This window comes from Melozone crissalis, unplaced genomic scaffold, assembly GCF_028551555.1.
Source record: "Melozone crissalis strain CALT ecotype California unplaced genomic scaffold, PUWL_Pcris_2 ptg000017l_1, whole genome shotgun sequence".
NCBI lineage: Eukaryota > Metazoa > Chordata > Aves > Passeriformes > Passerellidae > Melozone > Melozone crissalis.
The window spans coordinates 6,520,023-6,537,430 of NW_026535795.1; the positions used below are offsets into that span (position 1 = coordinate 6,520,023).

General features: G+C 60.3%; 1 protein-coding gene across 1 annotated transcript; it reads left to right on the top strand.

The window, feature by feature from the left end:
- Positions 1-496: 496 nt before the first annotated feature.
- Positions 497-16,240, top strand: RGS19 (regulator of G protein signaling 19). The gene is made up of 6 exons (XM_054274780.1): positions 497-539; positions 12,057-12,199; positions 12,334-12,470; positions 13,864-13,938; positions 14,971-15,205; positions 15,745-16,240. Exons 3-6 carry the CDS (start codon positions 12,370-12,372, stop codon positions 15,931-15,933), a joined length of 600 nt encoding a protein of 199 aa, XP_054130755.1. The 5' UTR covers positions 497-539; positions 12,057-12,199; positions 12,334-12,369; the 3' UTR covers positions 15,934-16,240.
- The last annotated feature ends 1,168 nt before the right edge of the window (positions 16,241-17,408 follow it).

Consider the following 17,408-nt stretch of genomic DNA (forward strand, 5'->3'; position numbering starts at 1 on the left):
GGTACCAGCACTGGTTCTGTGATGCTGGGCACAGCAGTGGGTGCCTGGTGCTGGTTATCAATAGTGGGAGCATGGTGCTTGTCCTATGTGCCAATATTTGACTCTGGGTGCTGGTGCAGGGTGCTGGTACCGGGTGCAGGGTGCTGGTACTGGGTACCAGTGCTGGTACTGGGTACCAGTGCTGGTACTGTGTGCAGGGCGCTGGTACTGCGTGCAGGGTGCTGGCACTGTGTGCAGGGTGCTGGTTCTGTGATGCTGGTGCCGGGCACAGCCGTGGGTGCCCGGTGCCGGGGGCAGGGGCCCGGGGCGGTGGGTGTTGCGGGTGGGTGTCAGCGTGTGAGTGTGCGTGTGTGTGCCGTGAGGAAGTGCCAGGGCTGCAATCGCTTTCGGAAGTGGCCGGCGGGGCCGGGCCGGAGCCTGCGCAGTGCCGCCGCCGCCGCTCGGCTCCCGCTGCCGCTCCCTCTCCCTCCGGTGCCCAGCCCGGCGGCAGCGCAGCGGCGGCGGCCGGGGGCGGCGGCGGCGGCGCGGATGCCCGGCCCGTGAGTACCCCGCGCCCCGGCCGGGGGCTGCCGCGGCCGGGGGGGACGCGCTCCCCTCGCCCCCCTCCCTCGCCCGCTGCCCAGCCCAGCCCCGCTCCCCCGCCGGACCCCGCTTTGCCCACCCCGCTCTCCCTCCCCCAGCCCCTCCGCACGCTCCCCCTGCATGGACCCCCGCCCCGAGCATCCTCCCTCCTGCACCGCTCCCCCCACACGCGCGGAGGATGGAGAGCCCTGCCCGTGCCTGTCTGTCTGTCTGTGCGTGCGTCCGTGTGTCCGGCTGCCGCCTGTCACCGGCCCCGTGTGCGAGCGCTGGGGCGGGGGGATGCTGCGTGGGGAGCGGGCGGCGGGGCGGGGGGGACCCCGAGCACCGAGCAGGGAGGGGGAACTCCCCGCCGCATCCCCCCAGGGGAGGGCAGGGCTCCTGCCAGGAGGAGGAGGATGGAGAGGGGGAAGGAGGGGGGCACGCTCCAGCCGCAGGGCCGGCTGCGCCGGGGTTTGCCCAGCCCGGGGCGGGGGCTGCAGGGAGGATCCCCCCCCGAGGCCTCCCCGGCTCTCCCGCACCCACAGGTGGGTGCCAGGGCGGTGCCGGAGCATCCCCGCAGCGGCGCGGCCGGGCAGGGCTCCGTGCCCGTGCGGCTCCCCGGGCTCCGTGCGGAGGGTGCCGAGCCTCGCCCGGGCTCGGGGCAGCGCTGAGCCGGGCTCGGGCAGCGCCGGGGCTCGGGGAGGTTGCCTGAGGTCAGGGCAGCCTCGGGCTGCGGTGCCCGCGGGTTCTCCAGCACAGCACGGCCGAGGGCTGGCTCAGGAACCTGCCTCGGGGGTGTTGGGGACGCGGCTGTCCCCAGAAGGGCCGTGACATGCGAGTGTCGCCCGACACGAGCCCATCACGTGCGCGGCGTCGTGGGATGCCACGCTTGGTGCTGGGCTCGGTGGCCCGGGGATGGAGAGGGACAGCGCGGCCACCGCGCCCTGTGCCGGTCACCATGCCCTGTGCAGGTAACCGCGCCCTGTGCAGGTCACTGTGCCCTGTGTGGGTCCCTGTGCCCTGTGCGTGTCACCATGCCCTGTGCATGTCACTGTGCCCTGTGCGGGTCCCTGTGCCCTGTGCGTGTCCCCGTGCCCTGTGCGGGTCACTATGCCCTGTGCGTGTCACCGTGCCCTGTGCCGGTCACCATGCCCTGTGCGGGTCCCCGTGCCCTGTGCGTGTCCCCGTGCCCTGTGCGTGTCACTGCGCCCTGTGCGGGTCACCATGTCCTGTGCAGGTCACTGCGCCCTGTGCCGGTCACTGTGCCCTGTGTGGGTCCCTATGCCCTGTGCGGGTCACCGTGCCCTGTGCGTGTCACCATGCCCTGTGTTGATCACCGTGCCCTGTGCGGGTCCCTGTGCCCTGTGCCGGTCACCGTGCCCTGTGCGTGTCACCGTGCCCTGTGCGGGTCACTGTGCCCTGTGCGGGTCACTGCGCCCTGTGTGGGTCACCGCGCCCTGTGTGGGTCACTGTGCCCTGTGTGGGTCACCGCGCCCTGTGCGGGTCACCGTGCCCTGTGCGGGTCACTGTGCCCTGTGCGGGTCCCTGTGCCCTGTGCGGGTCCCTGTGCCCTGTGCGGGTCACTGCGCCCTGTGCGGGTCACCGCACATCCCCCGGCACCCAGGGGCTCCCCAGGAAGCTCCCTCTCCCCGCTGCTTCCATGAGGCTGCTCTGGCACCGATCCACGGCCTTATTTAAGAAACTAAACAAAACGTGTGAAGCGAGTGGGAGGGATTCCCCTGCTGCGAGGGGAGTTCATTCCCCTCTGGATGCGCCTCCATCCCCGTCAGTGGAGATGCTCATCCCGTGTCACGCTGGGTGAGCGGACCTGTGGCATTTGCTGGCCTGGTGCACGGCGTTCTCTTTGGGAAAACGGGTCACCCCAGTGGGCACATACTTCAGAGTATCTCCCAGGGGAGAGCGCCACATCAGACTTCCCTACAAGGATTTTAGCTGCTCCGCGTCAGCCCTTCCCCACAAATGACTCAAGCCACTGATCAAAATACAGTCATGTTCTTCAGCAATTAAACAACCTCCACCTCACAGGATTGTAGTGGAGAAGCAGGAGTTTAGTGACACAAATATATCTCAGTCAGGGTGCAGGCACCCGTTTTGGTGTTATTATTTAAGAAAAGAAGGAACTGAAGGCAGATAAATAATTCGAATGAAACCCAGAACGGGTAAGGGAGAAAAATACCTTGGCAGAGTTGTTGGGTCTGAGTCTGCCCAAGGTGCTGGAGTGGCCCATCTCAGCCGTCTCCTGAAGTGCATCCTCTCCCATCTTGGCTGAGCTTTGGTTCTTGTCTTTGCTTTTAGGCTGGGCCTGGGTTTCAGTTGGGCTGATGTGAAGTGAGTGGGTGAGCTCAGTGCTCGAAGCTCTTCCCTGTGAGCAACAGGTCAGGAGTAGCAAAGCAGCCACTGTGTCACTCCTCAACCTCTGCAGAGCATGAGCTTGAGCTGCTGAGGCTTTTCCTCTTCTTTTTTCCCCCAGATTTTTGTCCTCTGGATAAAAATAATTTTGGAAAGCTCATGAGGACGTAAGAGCCACTCTGCCTTTCCTCCCAGCTCCTCCTGCTCCTCGGATCAGTTCATACACCAACCCCTGGCCATGCCTGAGCACCCCAAAAAAGAACAGGCCGGGCACAGCAAGGCCAGCAGGCACCCCCCCTGCCATGCCACACTCTCAGGGCTCAGCAGTGGGCTCTTGCCTGGAATAACAGCAGTTCTGAGTGATCTGGTGCCCACGGCCTTCACCCGAGACTTCCTATTGCTCAGTTCCTTATTCATCTGCACATCCCTCTCTGCATTTCCATTACAGAAGCTCTTCAGAGAGGGAGCATCTAAATGCAGCTGGTTTTATACATTATTTCATAGTTGTTACTTATTCTGGGGAGAAGAAAAGATCCTGGACCTCATCAGTGATTTTTTACACACTCCCCATGTGTTACAACCTGGTTTTCACCTGTGGGGAGGGCAGGAGAGGGAAGTGTCCGACATCTTCCGTGGTGTGAGAGGGGAAGGAGCTGAACTCGCAGGACTCCAAACACCCTGTCACAGAGGGGAAGCAGCTCTGTGGTGCCATCACTGCCCCAGCTCTGGCAGCTCAGGGAACGGGCATCCAGCCCCAGCATCTCCCTGTTCACTGCCCATCCTGCACCAGCACCACTTGAGCCTCCTCCAGCTCATTCCCATCACTGCTGGGCTCAGCCTGCCCTTTTCCTTTCCCATCTGCCACTCCATGGGTTACCCCATGCAGCACAGGGAGGGTGACCTGCAGAAAATCCTGAATCCTCACTGCCCTGGCCATCCAATGGGTGTGATGGTAACTCCAGCAACACCACTGGCCAGCTCTCCCCTCTGCTCCCACGGGTTTCAGGACATCCAGAACTTCTCACAGGGATCAAACATCTTAAATCCAGCTGTGCATGCTCTGCAGGAGCTGTTGGCTGTGCTGGTTCACAAGCCCTCGGGTGAGTTCCCTGTGCAGCTGCCCAGCCTTCCTCAGGACCTGAGGACACAGGAGCTGGTGGCTTTGGGGTAAAGCTAGTGAAGGCAGAATCCTGGCTCCATCCAGATCCTGAGCACCGTGTAAGACAAGGCAGCAACCCCAGAGTTTTGATCAACCTTTCACCCTTCTGCGAAAGCGCTCCCTGGGAGCATGGAGAATTATTTTATTTCTGTTATTTTTGGCTGCAAGTCCACTGGGTTCCTTCTTCAGAGTGGACCAGTCACAGAAACCTCCTGCCTGTGATTTTCCCCCTCCCCAGACACTGTGGAGGGCATGGAGGGTGATGCCTCAGCCCATCCCATCATATTTTCTGGATCCATAGGACCTCAGTCATTGTGGGTGAGTGCACTAGGAGAGGCAGGGAGTGCTCTGCCACTCACCCATCCTGCAAAACCTCCTGCCCTTGGCCATTTCGTGAGAGCAACATTTAACCAGCAGAAGGGTGGAGCAGCAGTGAAAACAACAGCAAAGTTCTTTGGGGTTCAGCTTCACCATTCATCTTAGACATGGAAAAAAGGGGGTTTCCTGACAGCAGGAAAATGTGTGGTCGAGTTCTCGAGCAAGCCACCCTTCCAGTTCTCCGAGCACTTGGAACCAGCCTGGGTTGACCTTTTGAGGGCTCCCTGCTGGGCTTGGGGGCCCAGGTTTGCCACACTCCACTCTCACTTGTCAGCACTTGCCCCACTCTGGAGGCAGAAATGCTGCAAAGCCTCCAGGGGAGCAGCGGGATGGGCACGGCAGAGCGGGATCACAGCGTTCCTGTGCACGGCCGTGGCTCTGGGTGCACTGGCAGCCCACTCCCAGTGCTGGAAACACCCCTGGTTCAGCCCAAAGGGGGTCAGCAAAAGGGTTTGGAGCACGGGTTTGGGGTTTCCAGCTGCTCCCCCTCCTGCAGGTTTAACCCAAGCAGGGCTGCAGCTTCCTCGACAGAAGGCGAATGCCCAAGCAGCGCTGCAGGGCAAAGGGCAGGAGAAGAACAAACAGGTACATATTGGCATTAGTGGGCAGAAAGCTTCAAGCTAGACTGGAAAACATCCACAAAAACCAAGGGAAGATGCTGCCTGAGAGCCTGGTGTGGGTTTCACCAGGAGGAGAGAGCTGGCGAAGCAGATTTGGGGCTGCAGAAATGTATTGCTGTGACAGCAGCTCATGTGCTCTGATGGGCACCCTGCAGTGTTCTGGAGACTCAGCAAAGGCCATCACCATGGCCTGTAAATCAGGGTCTCACTGAGATGCCCTGCAAGGCCCACTGCCACCATCTGAGCCCAGAATGCCTGCAATGGGCACCCACCATGGCCAGGGTCCTGTACCCCAGCTGTGCCTGCCCTGTCTGGCAGCAGGGGGATGAGCAGCTGCACTGCCAGACAGTGTCCCAGGGCATGGGGCCACACAGGGTGACAGTGCTTCCTTCCTCCCCACACTGCCAGCTCCTCCCTGGCTGATGGAGCTGAACCCTGCTCAATCTTCCCCTTAGGTTGGGGTTTGAATCACCAGGGCAGCTGGATTTGGAGGACACAAATCGCTCACCCTGATCCCTTCTGGTGGCTGGGGCAGGGCAGAGCCTGCCTGCTGCCCTGGCACCATGACCACACCTCAGGAGTCACCTGTGACCCTTGGGATTCTCCAGAACTTGGGCAGGGCATTGGGTCAGCAAATCCCCCTTTCCCTGGGTGTTTGCCTGCAGGATGAGTCCTGGGGGGCTCATTCCTCATTCCCTCAGTGTTTTAATGCAGGACTGAAGTCTGGTGTGGGAGGAAGTTTTACTGGCATAAGTGACAGCCCAGCTCTGAAAGCTGTAATCCAGGGACCTGATGCTGGGGACATGTCCCAGTCCTGGTGCATGTCCCCAGCAGCACAAAGTGACATCTGCCTGAAGCCAGGCCTCCAAAGGCATCTGTCAGGGCTGGCAGTTGTGCAGGCAGCAGCACCCACAGCTGAATAGACCATGGTGGCCAAATGCCCCTGGTGCAGCATTTGGGATGTGTTCCCAGCTGCTGGTGTGGCCCTGGCCTGGCTGGTCCCACTGCTGGTTGAGCCAGGCTCAGCCCTGCCCTGACCACATCAATGCCATTGGGGCCGTGCTTTGTGGCTGCAGAGCAGGGCCAGACCTGTCCTCAGCCTGGTCACACTCAGCTCCTGCCCGTGCCAGCACAGGCTCCCAAACCTCCTCCTGCACCTCCTGGTGCCTCCCATGCAGGGCTATGCATGCAGCCACTGGGGTTTGGGCTTGTGCTGAGGCCGGGGGAAGAATCATCCCTCAGGTGTGCTGGGAGCTCTCAGAGCTGTGCTGAGCCAGCCCCTTGATCCAGCATTGCCCTCTGATGCAGTGTTCTTCCTTTTCATCCCAGTCTGGTTCCTCATTTCCTTGAAGGATGCCACTCTTCATCCCTCAAATTACCACTGTCCTGTGGTCCCAGGGGCTGGCAGCTTGCTCTGAACAAGGAGCACCCCACCACCTGCCCAGCTCAGCTCTCCCCTGGCCATGCCAGTGCCTTATCCCCCTCCCTGTCCTCTGATCTTCCCTCCCATCAACCAGCAGGCTCCTGCATCCGTTTAGCCCCTGCTGGGTATTGATCACTGATCTGTCCTCTCCTCTCCCCATGATCATTACTGAGGTCAGAACAGGCCCCTGCCTTCACACCACAACACCTCTGGTAGTAGAAACACAATTGTCAGGGCTTGCCTTACTAAATCCCCCAGCTGATTGGCATGGGGCTATTTTTATGCTGTAAAACAATTGACTCTGGTTCAGTGTTTCAGGGTCAGGGGGTGGGTGCTGGCAGCGCTGTGCCTGTCCTGCTGCCCAGCAGCTGTGGTGCCAGGATAGAGCCATGGGTCTGTTCTCCTCTTCCCAGCAGGTGCTGGATGGGTTCATGTGGTCCTTTTGGGAGGGCTTATCGTGGAATTTAGCTTGGAGGATGCTCAAGCAGAAATACACAGGGAGCAGAGGAGGTGGCTGGTCTGGAGAAGGACCCTGGCATTGTCCTCATCCTGGCAGGAGAGGGGCTGTCAGCTCTCGTGGTGTCAAGGACTGGGGAGGTGTTTGGACGCACTGAAGCATCTCGCAGTTCTCATCAGCAGGATTTGCCTTTCCAGCCTCTGGGAATGGCAGAGGAATCACTGCAGGGCAGAGGATCTCCCCAGAGGTACCCACTGGCCACCGCTGCCTCAGACTGTGCGGGCACATCTGCGGTGTTATCAGTGCCGTGGGCTCCTTATCAGTGCCGTGGGCTCACAGGGCCGCGAGGACACGGCAGGGTGCAGCCACATGGGCACAACCACGCCTTCATGCCAGCAGAGCCCACCCAGCTCTGCCAGGGATCACTGGCACCTCTGTGCTGGTAGGATTGGGCTCAGCCCAGCCCCATCCCGCAGAGTCAGGGGGCTCAAGCCCTCAACCTCTTTAATCTTTTTCTAAAAGATTGCTAAGGGGTGGAGGGGGGGGATTGAAAACCAAGTCTAAAAATAGCTCCTAAAACTTCCTGTGCTGCTGGCAGGTGGCTGGGACAGGCTGCGGGGGCGGGAGGCAGCTGTGGGGCTCGGGGCCGTGCCTCTGCTCTTACCATGGGGTAACCCCGGCAGAGGGGTCCCGGGGGGTGCCAGCCCCCTGCCACCCACCCCGGCTGCCTGCTGGGCTGCCTCGCCTCTGGCTGCACTCCGTGGCTGGTTCCAGCCAAATTTGGCAGAGATCAGAGGTGCTGGGACCTCCTGGGAGGATGCCAGGGAGGGGGTGGGGAAGCTGCAGGCTCTGCTGAGCCCTTGTTAGACACTGGAGAATCCAGCAGCAGCACGCCAGGGCTGCCAGGCTCTCCTTGTGCTGATCCAGCGGGGCTGGTCTAGCAGGTGGTGGGTGTTTGCTGCTCCTCCAAGGCATGGAGAGGGCTCAGAGCCGGTGCTGCTCCTGGCTGAGCCATCACTGACAGGGATTTGGACAGGGATAGTGTCTCCATGCCGCTGGTGGTTTGTTCATTGTCCCCACCTTGCGGGGTCCTGTGATGAGCAGCAAAGCTGCTGTCCCGGTTTTGACCCATAAAACACGAAGGGAAGGTCTTTCCTGGGTTGGAGAGTGAGAAGAGGTGGCCAGAGAATGGAAATACTCTCAATGCCTGTGACCTGGGGGTGCCGGAGGCCGTGGGAGCATGGCTGCATCCTGACAGCCCCAGCTCTCCCCCTGCTTTGTAGCAGCAAAGGGAATCCTGGAACACCATCTGGGGAATGAATGAGGTTCGGGTGCGCAGAGAAGCGGAGCCCGGCCGAGCCCCTGGAGCACCGGGGGTGACGGCAGAGGAAGGGGGTGCCCAGGCCGGTGGTGACTTTGGGTGACAGGAAGGTTTCCATCCGGATGGAGCGGCTGGGGACAGCAGCAGCACAACCGCGTGGGGTTTCGTGTGCCGGGTGTGCGGGCTCGGAGGAGGGGAGGTGATAGCTCGTGTCCGGGGAAGGCGGCGCTGGGATGAGCCGATAACAGGCACATGGCGCTGCCCCAGGGGAGCGGCGTGGCTGCCAGCGTCCCTCCTCCCCCTTTCTCCCCTTCTGCCCTTGTTCACCTGCGGTGAGACCGTGCCACCGAGGGGCAGCCGCCAGCACAGACCACAAGCCGTGCTGGTCGCTTGTGGGCTGCAGTCTCCTCTGCCCACAGCAGTGCCGAGGGTGAATTTAATCAAGAAAACGGAGGTTGGCTGATTCCTCTCTCTCTCTCTCTCTCTCTCTCTCTCTCTCGTGTTTCTATTTTTCCTGAAGAGGAAAAAAAATCAAACAACTTTGTTTGTGAGTCACTCTTGGCCGGGGGAGCAGGGCTGCGCTCTGTGTGTGCATCAGGCTGGCACATCCCACCTCGCAGGGACAGGGATGCTGCCGGAGGCACCGCCGGCGGCTCTGACTCAGCCCACCCTCCGCACAGCCCTTCCCGCACTGCCCACCTCGCTGCCGGTGTCCGTGCCCTGCGGGCAGTGCTGGCAGCCCGGGCACATCGGGGGCACAGCGTGGCACAAAGCGCTGTCGCTTTGAAGCGGCCTCGGCTGGTCACCGAGGGGCTCGGTGCAGCCTGGGGACACATCCTGCCTGTCACCCTCGGCACAGCGGGGTTGTTCCAGCACCAGCGTGCCCGGGCTGTTCCCGAGGAGCTGCCATCAGTGCCAGTCCTGGCTGGGGAGCCCCATCTTGGTAGCCCTCGTGGATCCATCCTTGCATGGATCCAGCCCTCCTGGAGGCAGGAGGCTGACCTGGCTCAGCCCCACTGTGCCCCTCCATGGGGCAGCTGGCCCCGTGATGGAGCAGCAAGGAGAGCATCTGGGCCAGGCCGGGGCTTTCCCAAAAAAGGCCTGAACTCTTCGGTTGAGTTTGCCACTTCCCTTACCACTCCCTTTCCTGTGAGAGGATGTGTTTGGCCACTTTTCTTTTCTCTTTCTCTCTTCTTTTCTCCCCCACCTCCCTGCCCACAGAGCCGGCGGTCCTGGCGATGCCGCGCGCCCCCTGAGCCAGCCGGGGTCACCCTGGCTGGTGCCATGGCCAGGCTGCAGGTATGGACACAGCACAATGGCTGCTCCCACACCCCCCAGTCCTCCCAGCACCCACAGCACAGGTGGGCACATTGGAGACAGCACAGGTTGTGCTGGGAGTGCCCCTGCACTGAGGTGGGTGCTGATTTGTGCCCCGTGCTGCAGAACTGGGGGAGGCTGCTCTGCCCAGGGTGAGCAGGGCACGAGGAACTTCATATGCAGGTGTGTGGGATGGGGCCAACACCTCAATAGGGCCTGTTGGAAGGGGAGGTTCCCCTTTGAAAGTGATTTTGGGGAGAGCTCATCTTGTCTGGTTGCTTGGAGGGTCCCCGCTCCATTTGGCAAGAGGGCAGTGCCAGACATCATGGGGACATCACAGGCGTGTGTTGCCACCAGGCACAGCCCAGGGACACCTGGCACACGGGGACTCCCAGCCTCACAGGGGGCTTGGGGAGCTCAGGGAGGGTGGTTCTGGGCTGTCTCTTCTCTCTGTGGGGAAATGTCCCCTTTTTGTCATCCTTCCTCTTTCTGCAGCCTCGAGCGCACGCCCTCGCCTTCCCTCCCGCACTTCCCTATCCGACAGCCCCGTGGGGAGGCCTGGCACTGGGGCAGCTGGTGACAGCCCCACAGCACCCAGCCCTTGCCAGCATGGGGAGGTGGGGGTGGCAGGGACATTAAAGGGTGCTGGGAAATCATCCCTGCAAATCCAGACCATGGTGGCAGTGCCCTTTGGTGTCCATTGGAATGTCCTGGCATTGCCTTTTTGTGCCAATCCAGATGTGCTGGCATTGCCTTTTGGTGCCAACGAGGATCACACCAGCAGCACCCCTTGCTGCCATCAGACAGTGCCCCTGTGGTCCCTGTGCAGGCCCACAGTTCCTTTCTCCCTGTTCCCATGGCACAGCACACTCCTCCAGAATGGCCCTGGCTGTGTTCCACAGCACCCAGGGTGGGCAGTGACCTGATCCTGATCCTGCTCCTGGCTGGGTGCTGGGTGCTGAGCACACCCCCTGGTATGGGAAGGGGATGCTCCTGCCAGGGGATGCTGCTCCCTCCTGCTGCCTCTCCAGGGTGCGTTGGCTCAGCCACTTACGGGTCAGCTCTGGCCAAGGAGCAAAATTAAGTACCTGGATGTCCTCACAGAGCAAAGCCACACACTGTCCCCATATCCCAGTCCTTCAGTCACCCCCAATCCAACCATTCCATAGCCAGGGCTGTGGCAGAGCCAGGCTGAGCTGGGAGGGAGCTGGGTGTTCCCAATGCTCAGGGTGTCCTGCTCACCCCATTCCCACAGCCTCAACCCCAGCTCCTGTTGGTGCCACAGCCCCTGGCAGTGCTGGGTGCCGTGGGATGGGCAGTGGGATGTGGGTGGGCAGTGGGAAGTGGAAGATGGTTCGGCCAGGGGAGGCAGAGGAAAGGGAAGAAGTGGGAGTTTAAGTGGACCCGAAGGCAGCACGGTGTGAGAGGGAGCAGAGCTGCTGCTGAACTGGGTGGCAAGGTCACAGCCATCCTGCCAGCACTTGGGGCTATAAATAGGGACAATTGGGAGTGAAACACAGACTCTCTCCTTTTTCGTTCCTGTGGGAGCACTGGGACTGTGGGAGGGTTTGGGAGGGCCCAGGAAAGCACTGCTGGGTGATGGCTGTGCTGGGAACAGGGGGGCTCTACCCCAGGGCTCATGGAGGGCTCTGGGGACAGCTGTGTCCCCAGCTGCATCCCACAGCCTTGCTGTGTCCCCTTGCTGAGTGGCAGCAAGACTCAGAGGAGGCCTGGGGCTGCTCAAGGTGGGGATGCTGAGGCTGAGATCTCTGGGGGCTCTCCCTGCTGCCTCTGCTCCCATTCCTTCATTCTGGCAGGGGAAGGACCAGGATTGCTGCCCATCACCCTTGGCAAGGCCCAGGGAGGTAGAGCCAGCTGTGGCCTGACATAAACACTGCCCATGCTGAGCCCAGCATCTCTCCTTCCCAGGAGCATCCCTGCTCCAGGCTGAGCCAGTGGTGTGGGCAGGGACAGGCAGGTGGCCTGGACAAGGTTTGGTTTAGCACCAGGAGCTGTGAAAACTCACCACCACCAGCCTGTTTCCTTCCACTCACGTGATGCTGTGGAGCAGCTCTGACTTCCCCATCCCGTGCCTGAAGACACCAGGGGTTTCAGCCACTCTTCCTCGTGGCACAGGGCATGGCCAGGGGTGTGCAGGGCCAGCACTGAGCCCCTCACCCTGCCAAGCCCCACTGCTGCCTGCAGTGAGCCCCACAGCATCCCCAAAGTGTGGGATGGGATCCCAGGCAAAGCAGGGGGCTGACAGAGCATGTGCCAATGCATTTCCTCTTCTACTTTCCTTCTCACTTCCTTTTCTTGCACTTTCTGCCTGCTGCCTTGCCCTCGCTTGCCACCTGCCCAGGGCATTTCCCTGCACAGAGCTGCCCCAGCGCCGCTCCAGGCCGGGGGTTCTGTGCAGTAACGAGGTCCCACTCCTCCTCTCCCCACAGGGTCCATCCAGGAGGCGGCAGGGACAGTAGCCAGGGGGTCTCAGAGCTCACCCGCGGGCTGGGGGGAGCTGAGAGCGGCAGAACAGCCCCTGAAACACGACCCAGACCCAGCGCCGTCCGCCGTGTATGAGGCTGGGACACAGGTGAGGCGTGACTGGGGTGGCAGGCAGGAGCCAGCACTAAATTGCAGCAAGTCACTGCACAGGGGCTGCTCCTTTGTGTGCTTGCACAGATGGGGGTTGGTCACTGCAGCTCCCTGACCCTCTCCCCCTCTCAGTACGCAGGACCCGCGTCCACAGAGTCACTCCTTCCGATGTCCCGGCATGAGACCTCTCCGAGCACGGTGCAACCCGCCAGCAACCACCGCCCCAACGCCTGCTGCTTCTGCTGGTGCTGCTGCTGCAGCTGCTCCTGGTACGTCCCCCTGCCCCTGCCCTGGCTCCTGCAGCCTCACCCACTGAGCATCACCCACCCACCTCGTCAGGGGCAGGGGATAGAGTGCTGGGTGCACTGTGATTGCTGTTCATGACACAAATCTCTTGGGATGCATAGAGGGACTCGCCCATGCTGTCCTGATGGTCTCCAGGGAAGGATGGCCCCATCCATATGAGCCCTCTGGGAAGCTCTGCCTTGCAGCAGTGGGCACAGAGTCCAGCCCTGCCCTCCCAACACTGCCCAAAGCCAAGGATGGAAGCAGCTGCTTGCCTCCATCTGCATCTCCTGTCCTTACTGAGGATCTCCAGCTCCTTATTCTCTGGATAGCCCAGATTTTGGAGAGCCCATCTGCTCTTCCTCCTCAGCATCTGCTCATTCAGAAATTGCTGATGACTCCAGCTTTGCAGCAGCTTTGGTCTTTACACCCACCAAGAGCAGTGAGCTTGGAGGAGCAAAAAACCCTGGAGCTGAGCCCTGTGCATCTCCCTCCTAGACATTGTCCTAGGTTTGGTGGCATTCCCTGTGTCTGTCCTTAATTTCTGCACGAGCCTGTGACAGAGAAGGAGCAGAAATCCCAGAGATGGGACAGCTATTCCAGCTATTCCTCCTGTATCCTGTTCCTGGTTGAGTGGGGCTCAGGCCTGGCAGGCAGTGAGCCCTGGGGGTGGCACAGGCAGGGACATGCCCAGAGCTTTGCCCACCCCAGCTGCCCACGCTGGGGCAGAGGTTTGCACAGCCAGTCCTGTGTGAGCAGCGGGGACAGTGTCGCAAGCAGGAAGGGCTGCGGTCAGTGCTGGGACCGAAATCCACGGGCCCAGGGGAAGTTGGCTGATGGCTGCTCTCCACTTGTGCCACCAGCACCCCAGGGACAAGGGGACACAGGGACAGGGAACACCACAAGCCCCAGCACCTCTATCCCACTATCTGCCTCCAGGCCAGACCGGTGCTGGCACGTCACCAATAAACATTTGTTTATTTCTTGGTGATTGTTCGTGACACAACAGCTCCCAATTGTTGTGAACGCATGAGCTCCGCCTTGGGCTGGTCCAGCACTGACCTCTGCCGGCTGCTGTGGCCACTCCAGCTCAGCTCAGCTCAGCCCTGGCACATGGCCCTGGCACATGGCCCTGGCACACAGCCTGAATGCTGGAGCAGGACCAGAGCCACAGCAGCCCCCGAGCACAGGGACAGCACAGGGACACGCTCACATGGTGACAGCATGAGGGAACCAGGGTGCCACCAGGGCAGTGGGTGAGAGGAAGGCATGGCTGGGGGGTGCTGGTGCCCACAGAGGAGATTCAGTGGCCAGGGGTCAAGGTGGGGTCTGCATGTGTCCCCAATGCCCCTGACTACCTTTCTGTCTGCCCGTTAGGAACGAGGACCGAGAGCGAGCATGGAGGGCATCCCGGGAGACCAAACTGGAGAGCATCCCAAACTGTGAAGCGTGGTGAGTGCAGGGCCAGTGCAGTGGGCTAGGGACAAGCACAGCATGGCACAGTATGGCACTGTGCCTTCTGCCACCCTCCATGGCAGCCAGGACTGTGTTCAGCCCTTGGGGTACACACCAGGGCTCAGGGGTTCCTGGTGATGTGTCCAGTTCATCCCCAGTTCTCACCAAGAGACAGGGAATCTGGAGCCACAGGCTGAATCCTACTGTGATTCTGCCCTCAGGCCCATTGCAAAGGGAAACTGAGGCATAGAAGAACCTCAGCAGATTTTGCACCTCATTCTACCATTTAGACCCACTGCCAAGAGCATCCTGCAGCCACAGGGAGAGGAGGGGACAGGCCATTCCCAGGGGGTCTCAGCGCTGAAGTGGAAGCAGTAGCAGTGTCCACATCCACTCAGGGAGGAGCAGGATGGGCCAGCACCCCACTCCAGGAATGCTTGGCACCAAGCACCCATTCCCTGAGTGACAAGCGTGACACACCCAGCCATGGGGGCTCTGTGCCGTGCCTGGAACAGCTGGGTCAGGGTTAGATGTGCTAATTAGCCATGGATAATGAGTGTACCTGGCCTGCTCAAACAGGTGCTGAGCATTTGCTGGGAAACAGCCTCCCTCCCTCTCCACCCTCTTCTCTCCCTCCGCAGCTGAGAGGGGTGATGGACCCGTGTCAGTCTCTTGGCTCAGAGCTGCCTCTCCACCAAAGGGCTTTTCCTCCTGTTGATATTTGTGCAGAGCCAGCACCAAAATACACCCCAGTTTGGGAAATCCATCCCAAAGCAAGGCTACGCTCCAGCTTGGCTGAGCAGAGCCCGGACAGAGCCCAGGAGTGACCTCTGAGAGCTCCACACCACCAGAGCCTGAGCAGGAGCATCTCCTCATGGGCACGGGGGATGTGGTTGGGCACAGTTCCTCTGGGGTGGGACCAGGGATGAGCAGGAGGGACACAGTGGGATCCCTGGGACACAGGAGGGACACAGTGGGATGTCTGGCCGGCTGTAACACCTTCCCCTTACCTTGCCATGGACCTGTCAGCGCCAAACCCACGCCGGAGGAGGTGCAGGGCTGGGCACAGTCCTTTGACAAGCTGATGAAGAGCCCGGCGGGGCGCAACGTCTTCCGGGAGTTTTTGCGGACTGAGTACAGCGAGGAGAACATGCTCTTCTGGCTGGCGTGTGAGGAGCTCAAAACCGAGTGCAACAAGCACACCATCGACGAGAAGGCCAGGATGATCTACGAGGATTACATCTCCATCCTCTCTCCCAAGGAGGTAGGAGGCAGAGCCTCTGAGGGGAGGGCTCAGGCTAAAATGGGGAGGGCTCTTAGGGCGAGGGCTCAGTTCCAGCTGCTGCCAGAGCCCTGTGACAGTTTGGGGATGAGTTTGGCAGGGTGACAACGGTGGGAAGGGGATATCCAGCCCCCAAAAACCCCCGGGACGCTGCTGGCAGGGGGACCGCGGGCCGGGTTGTGCTGCGGGGCCGAGTCCTCACGAGGGCACCAGCGGGCCGGGAAAATGCTGCATCCCGGCTTAGAGCATCCCTGGAATGGGGTACCCAGGGCGGGACCACCCCAAACCACCTCCCTATGCCCAGCTGGGGGACACAGAGGGGACCCAGAGAGATCCCCATTCCATCCTGCAACCCTCCCCAGCCATCAGGGCTCCAGTGCCAATATCTTCTGGGATGGAGCACATTGGTCTCCCCACATCTGGTGCTGCATTGTTCCCCGATTTCCCTTGAGAGGGGTGCAGCGGGCCGGGGGCTTGTCCTTGGGTGTCCCCCAGCCCCCACTTTCTCTCCATGCCCCCAGGTGAGCCTGGACTCGCGGGTGAGGGAGGTCATCAACCGGAAGATGCAGGAGCCGTCCTCGCACACCTTCGACGACGCACAGCTCCAGATCTACACGCTGATGCACAGAGACTCCTATCCCCGCTTCCTGAACTCTGCCATTTACAAATCGCTGCTCCAGACCGTCTCCCACTCCTCCTCGGAGTCCTAAGGGCACCCACGAGCCGTGGGGACAGCAGTGGGGACATGGTGGCCAGGGGCGGTCGGTGCCTCCTCCCCTCTGCCGCCCTCCTTGCCAGACCTCACCGTTTTTAGCTTTTTACCTATGAACTGTCACCCCGGTGTCTGGGCCACACTGCAGGACTGTCCCCAGGACACAGCCTGGGCCAGTCCATACTACTGATTCTCTGCCCTGTCCCCAGTGCTGGCCAGAGCGAGCTGGGGGAGCACAGGACAGCGCCAGGGCCTGGCTCCCCCCACACCCTGTTTGGAAGAGGTCACTTTATCCCATCTCCACACACCTGAGACCCAGTTTGGGGTTTTTTGAGGTGGGGGGGAGGTCGACTGTTGTTGGTTTGGGTTTGTTTTTTTAATTTTAAATGCTCCTTTGGTTGGCTTTTACTGGGGGACTTGAGGTGCGGGAGGGGGGTTGACGAGCATCTCTGTACATATAAAAACTTGTCAGGTTTACCTGGTTCCAGCTGTTTGAGGTGGCCCAAAGGGCAGAGGGGTGGTGCTAGAGGCTGTTTGTATTCCTGGTGGGGCCGAGGGCAGAGCTCTGAGGTGCCATAAGGGACCCATGGGGATGTGCTGGGGGGTTGAGCAGGAGATGTCTTACAGCTGCCTCCCCTGCCAGTCCCCAGGACACCACACACTGTCACCCCAAACCCAGAGCATCCTCCATCCTTGGTTCATGGATCTCAGGGAGGGGGAAAACACCTATGCAGGTGTTGTTTGCCCTTCTGCAGAACCCACAGGATGCCTGCATGAGAGCTCCCAGCTGACCCAGGCCTGCTGTGCCAGCAGGGAGAAGCTCAGGGGTCTGCCCTGGTCCCTGACTGAGCAGGGATCCGGGCTCCATGCAGGATGGAAGTGTCACAGGGAGGATACCGAATTCCCATGTTTTTGCACAGCACAAGGAATGATTTACTGAAGGCTCAGTATCCAGGATTAAAACATGTCTGTCCCTGCCCTTCACACTGAAACAAAGCCAACACAGGGGTTTTGCTGCCAGTCTTTGCTTCTCCTGATCCACCACAGCAGTTTCTTATTTATCCATCCCTTCCCCTCCTCTCTTCAGCCCCTCCAAAAAAAAAAAAATGCTTTTTATTGAACATATTTTTTAAACAAACCAATTCTTTCAGGGTTTTTTTTGTTGTTTTTGTTTCCTTCCTTCCTCATGGCATGACTGTGTGGAAATTCATGTCAGTAAATTTAGTTTTCTTTGCCAAGCTGGAAATACAGTTCAAGAAAATGTATTTTTGAGAGAGACCAGCAATGGTTTATTAGGAATGTCGGTATTGTTATTATTGGCAGGTTTTTCCCCAGTCTGCAACCTTACAGCATCCCCACCCTGCACAGGGGAAGTTTTAGTTCTGGGTTCATTCTGTGAATAAGGGAAATACTCTCAAATGTGGCCCCAGCCTGAGAGTTGGAGGTTAAACATCCCTGAAGCTGCTCAAGAGC

Excerpts from the sequence above, each read along its gene's own strand:
- RGS19 (XM_054274780.1), top strand. The coding sequence starts at position 12,370 with ATGTCCCGGCATGAGACCTCTCCGAGCACGGTGCAACCCGCCAGCAAC. Across the intron at positions 13,939-14,970 it reads ATCCCAAACTGTGAAGCGTG|CGCCAAACCCACGCCGGAGG; the intron begins GTGAGTGCAGGG and ends TGGACCTGTCAG. Across the intron at positions 15,206-15,744 it reads CCATCCTCTCTCCCAAGGAG|GTGAGCCTGGACTCGCGGGT; the intron begins GTAGGAGGCAGA and ends CCATGCCCCCAG.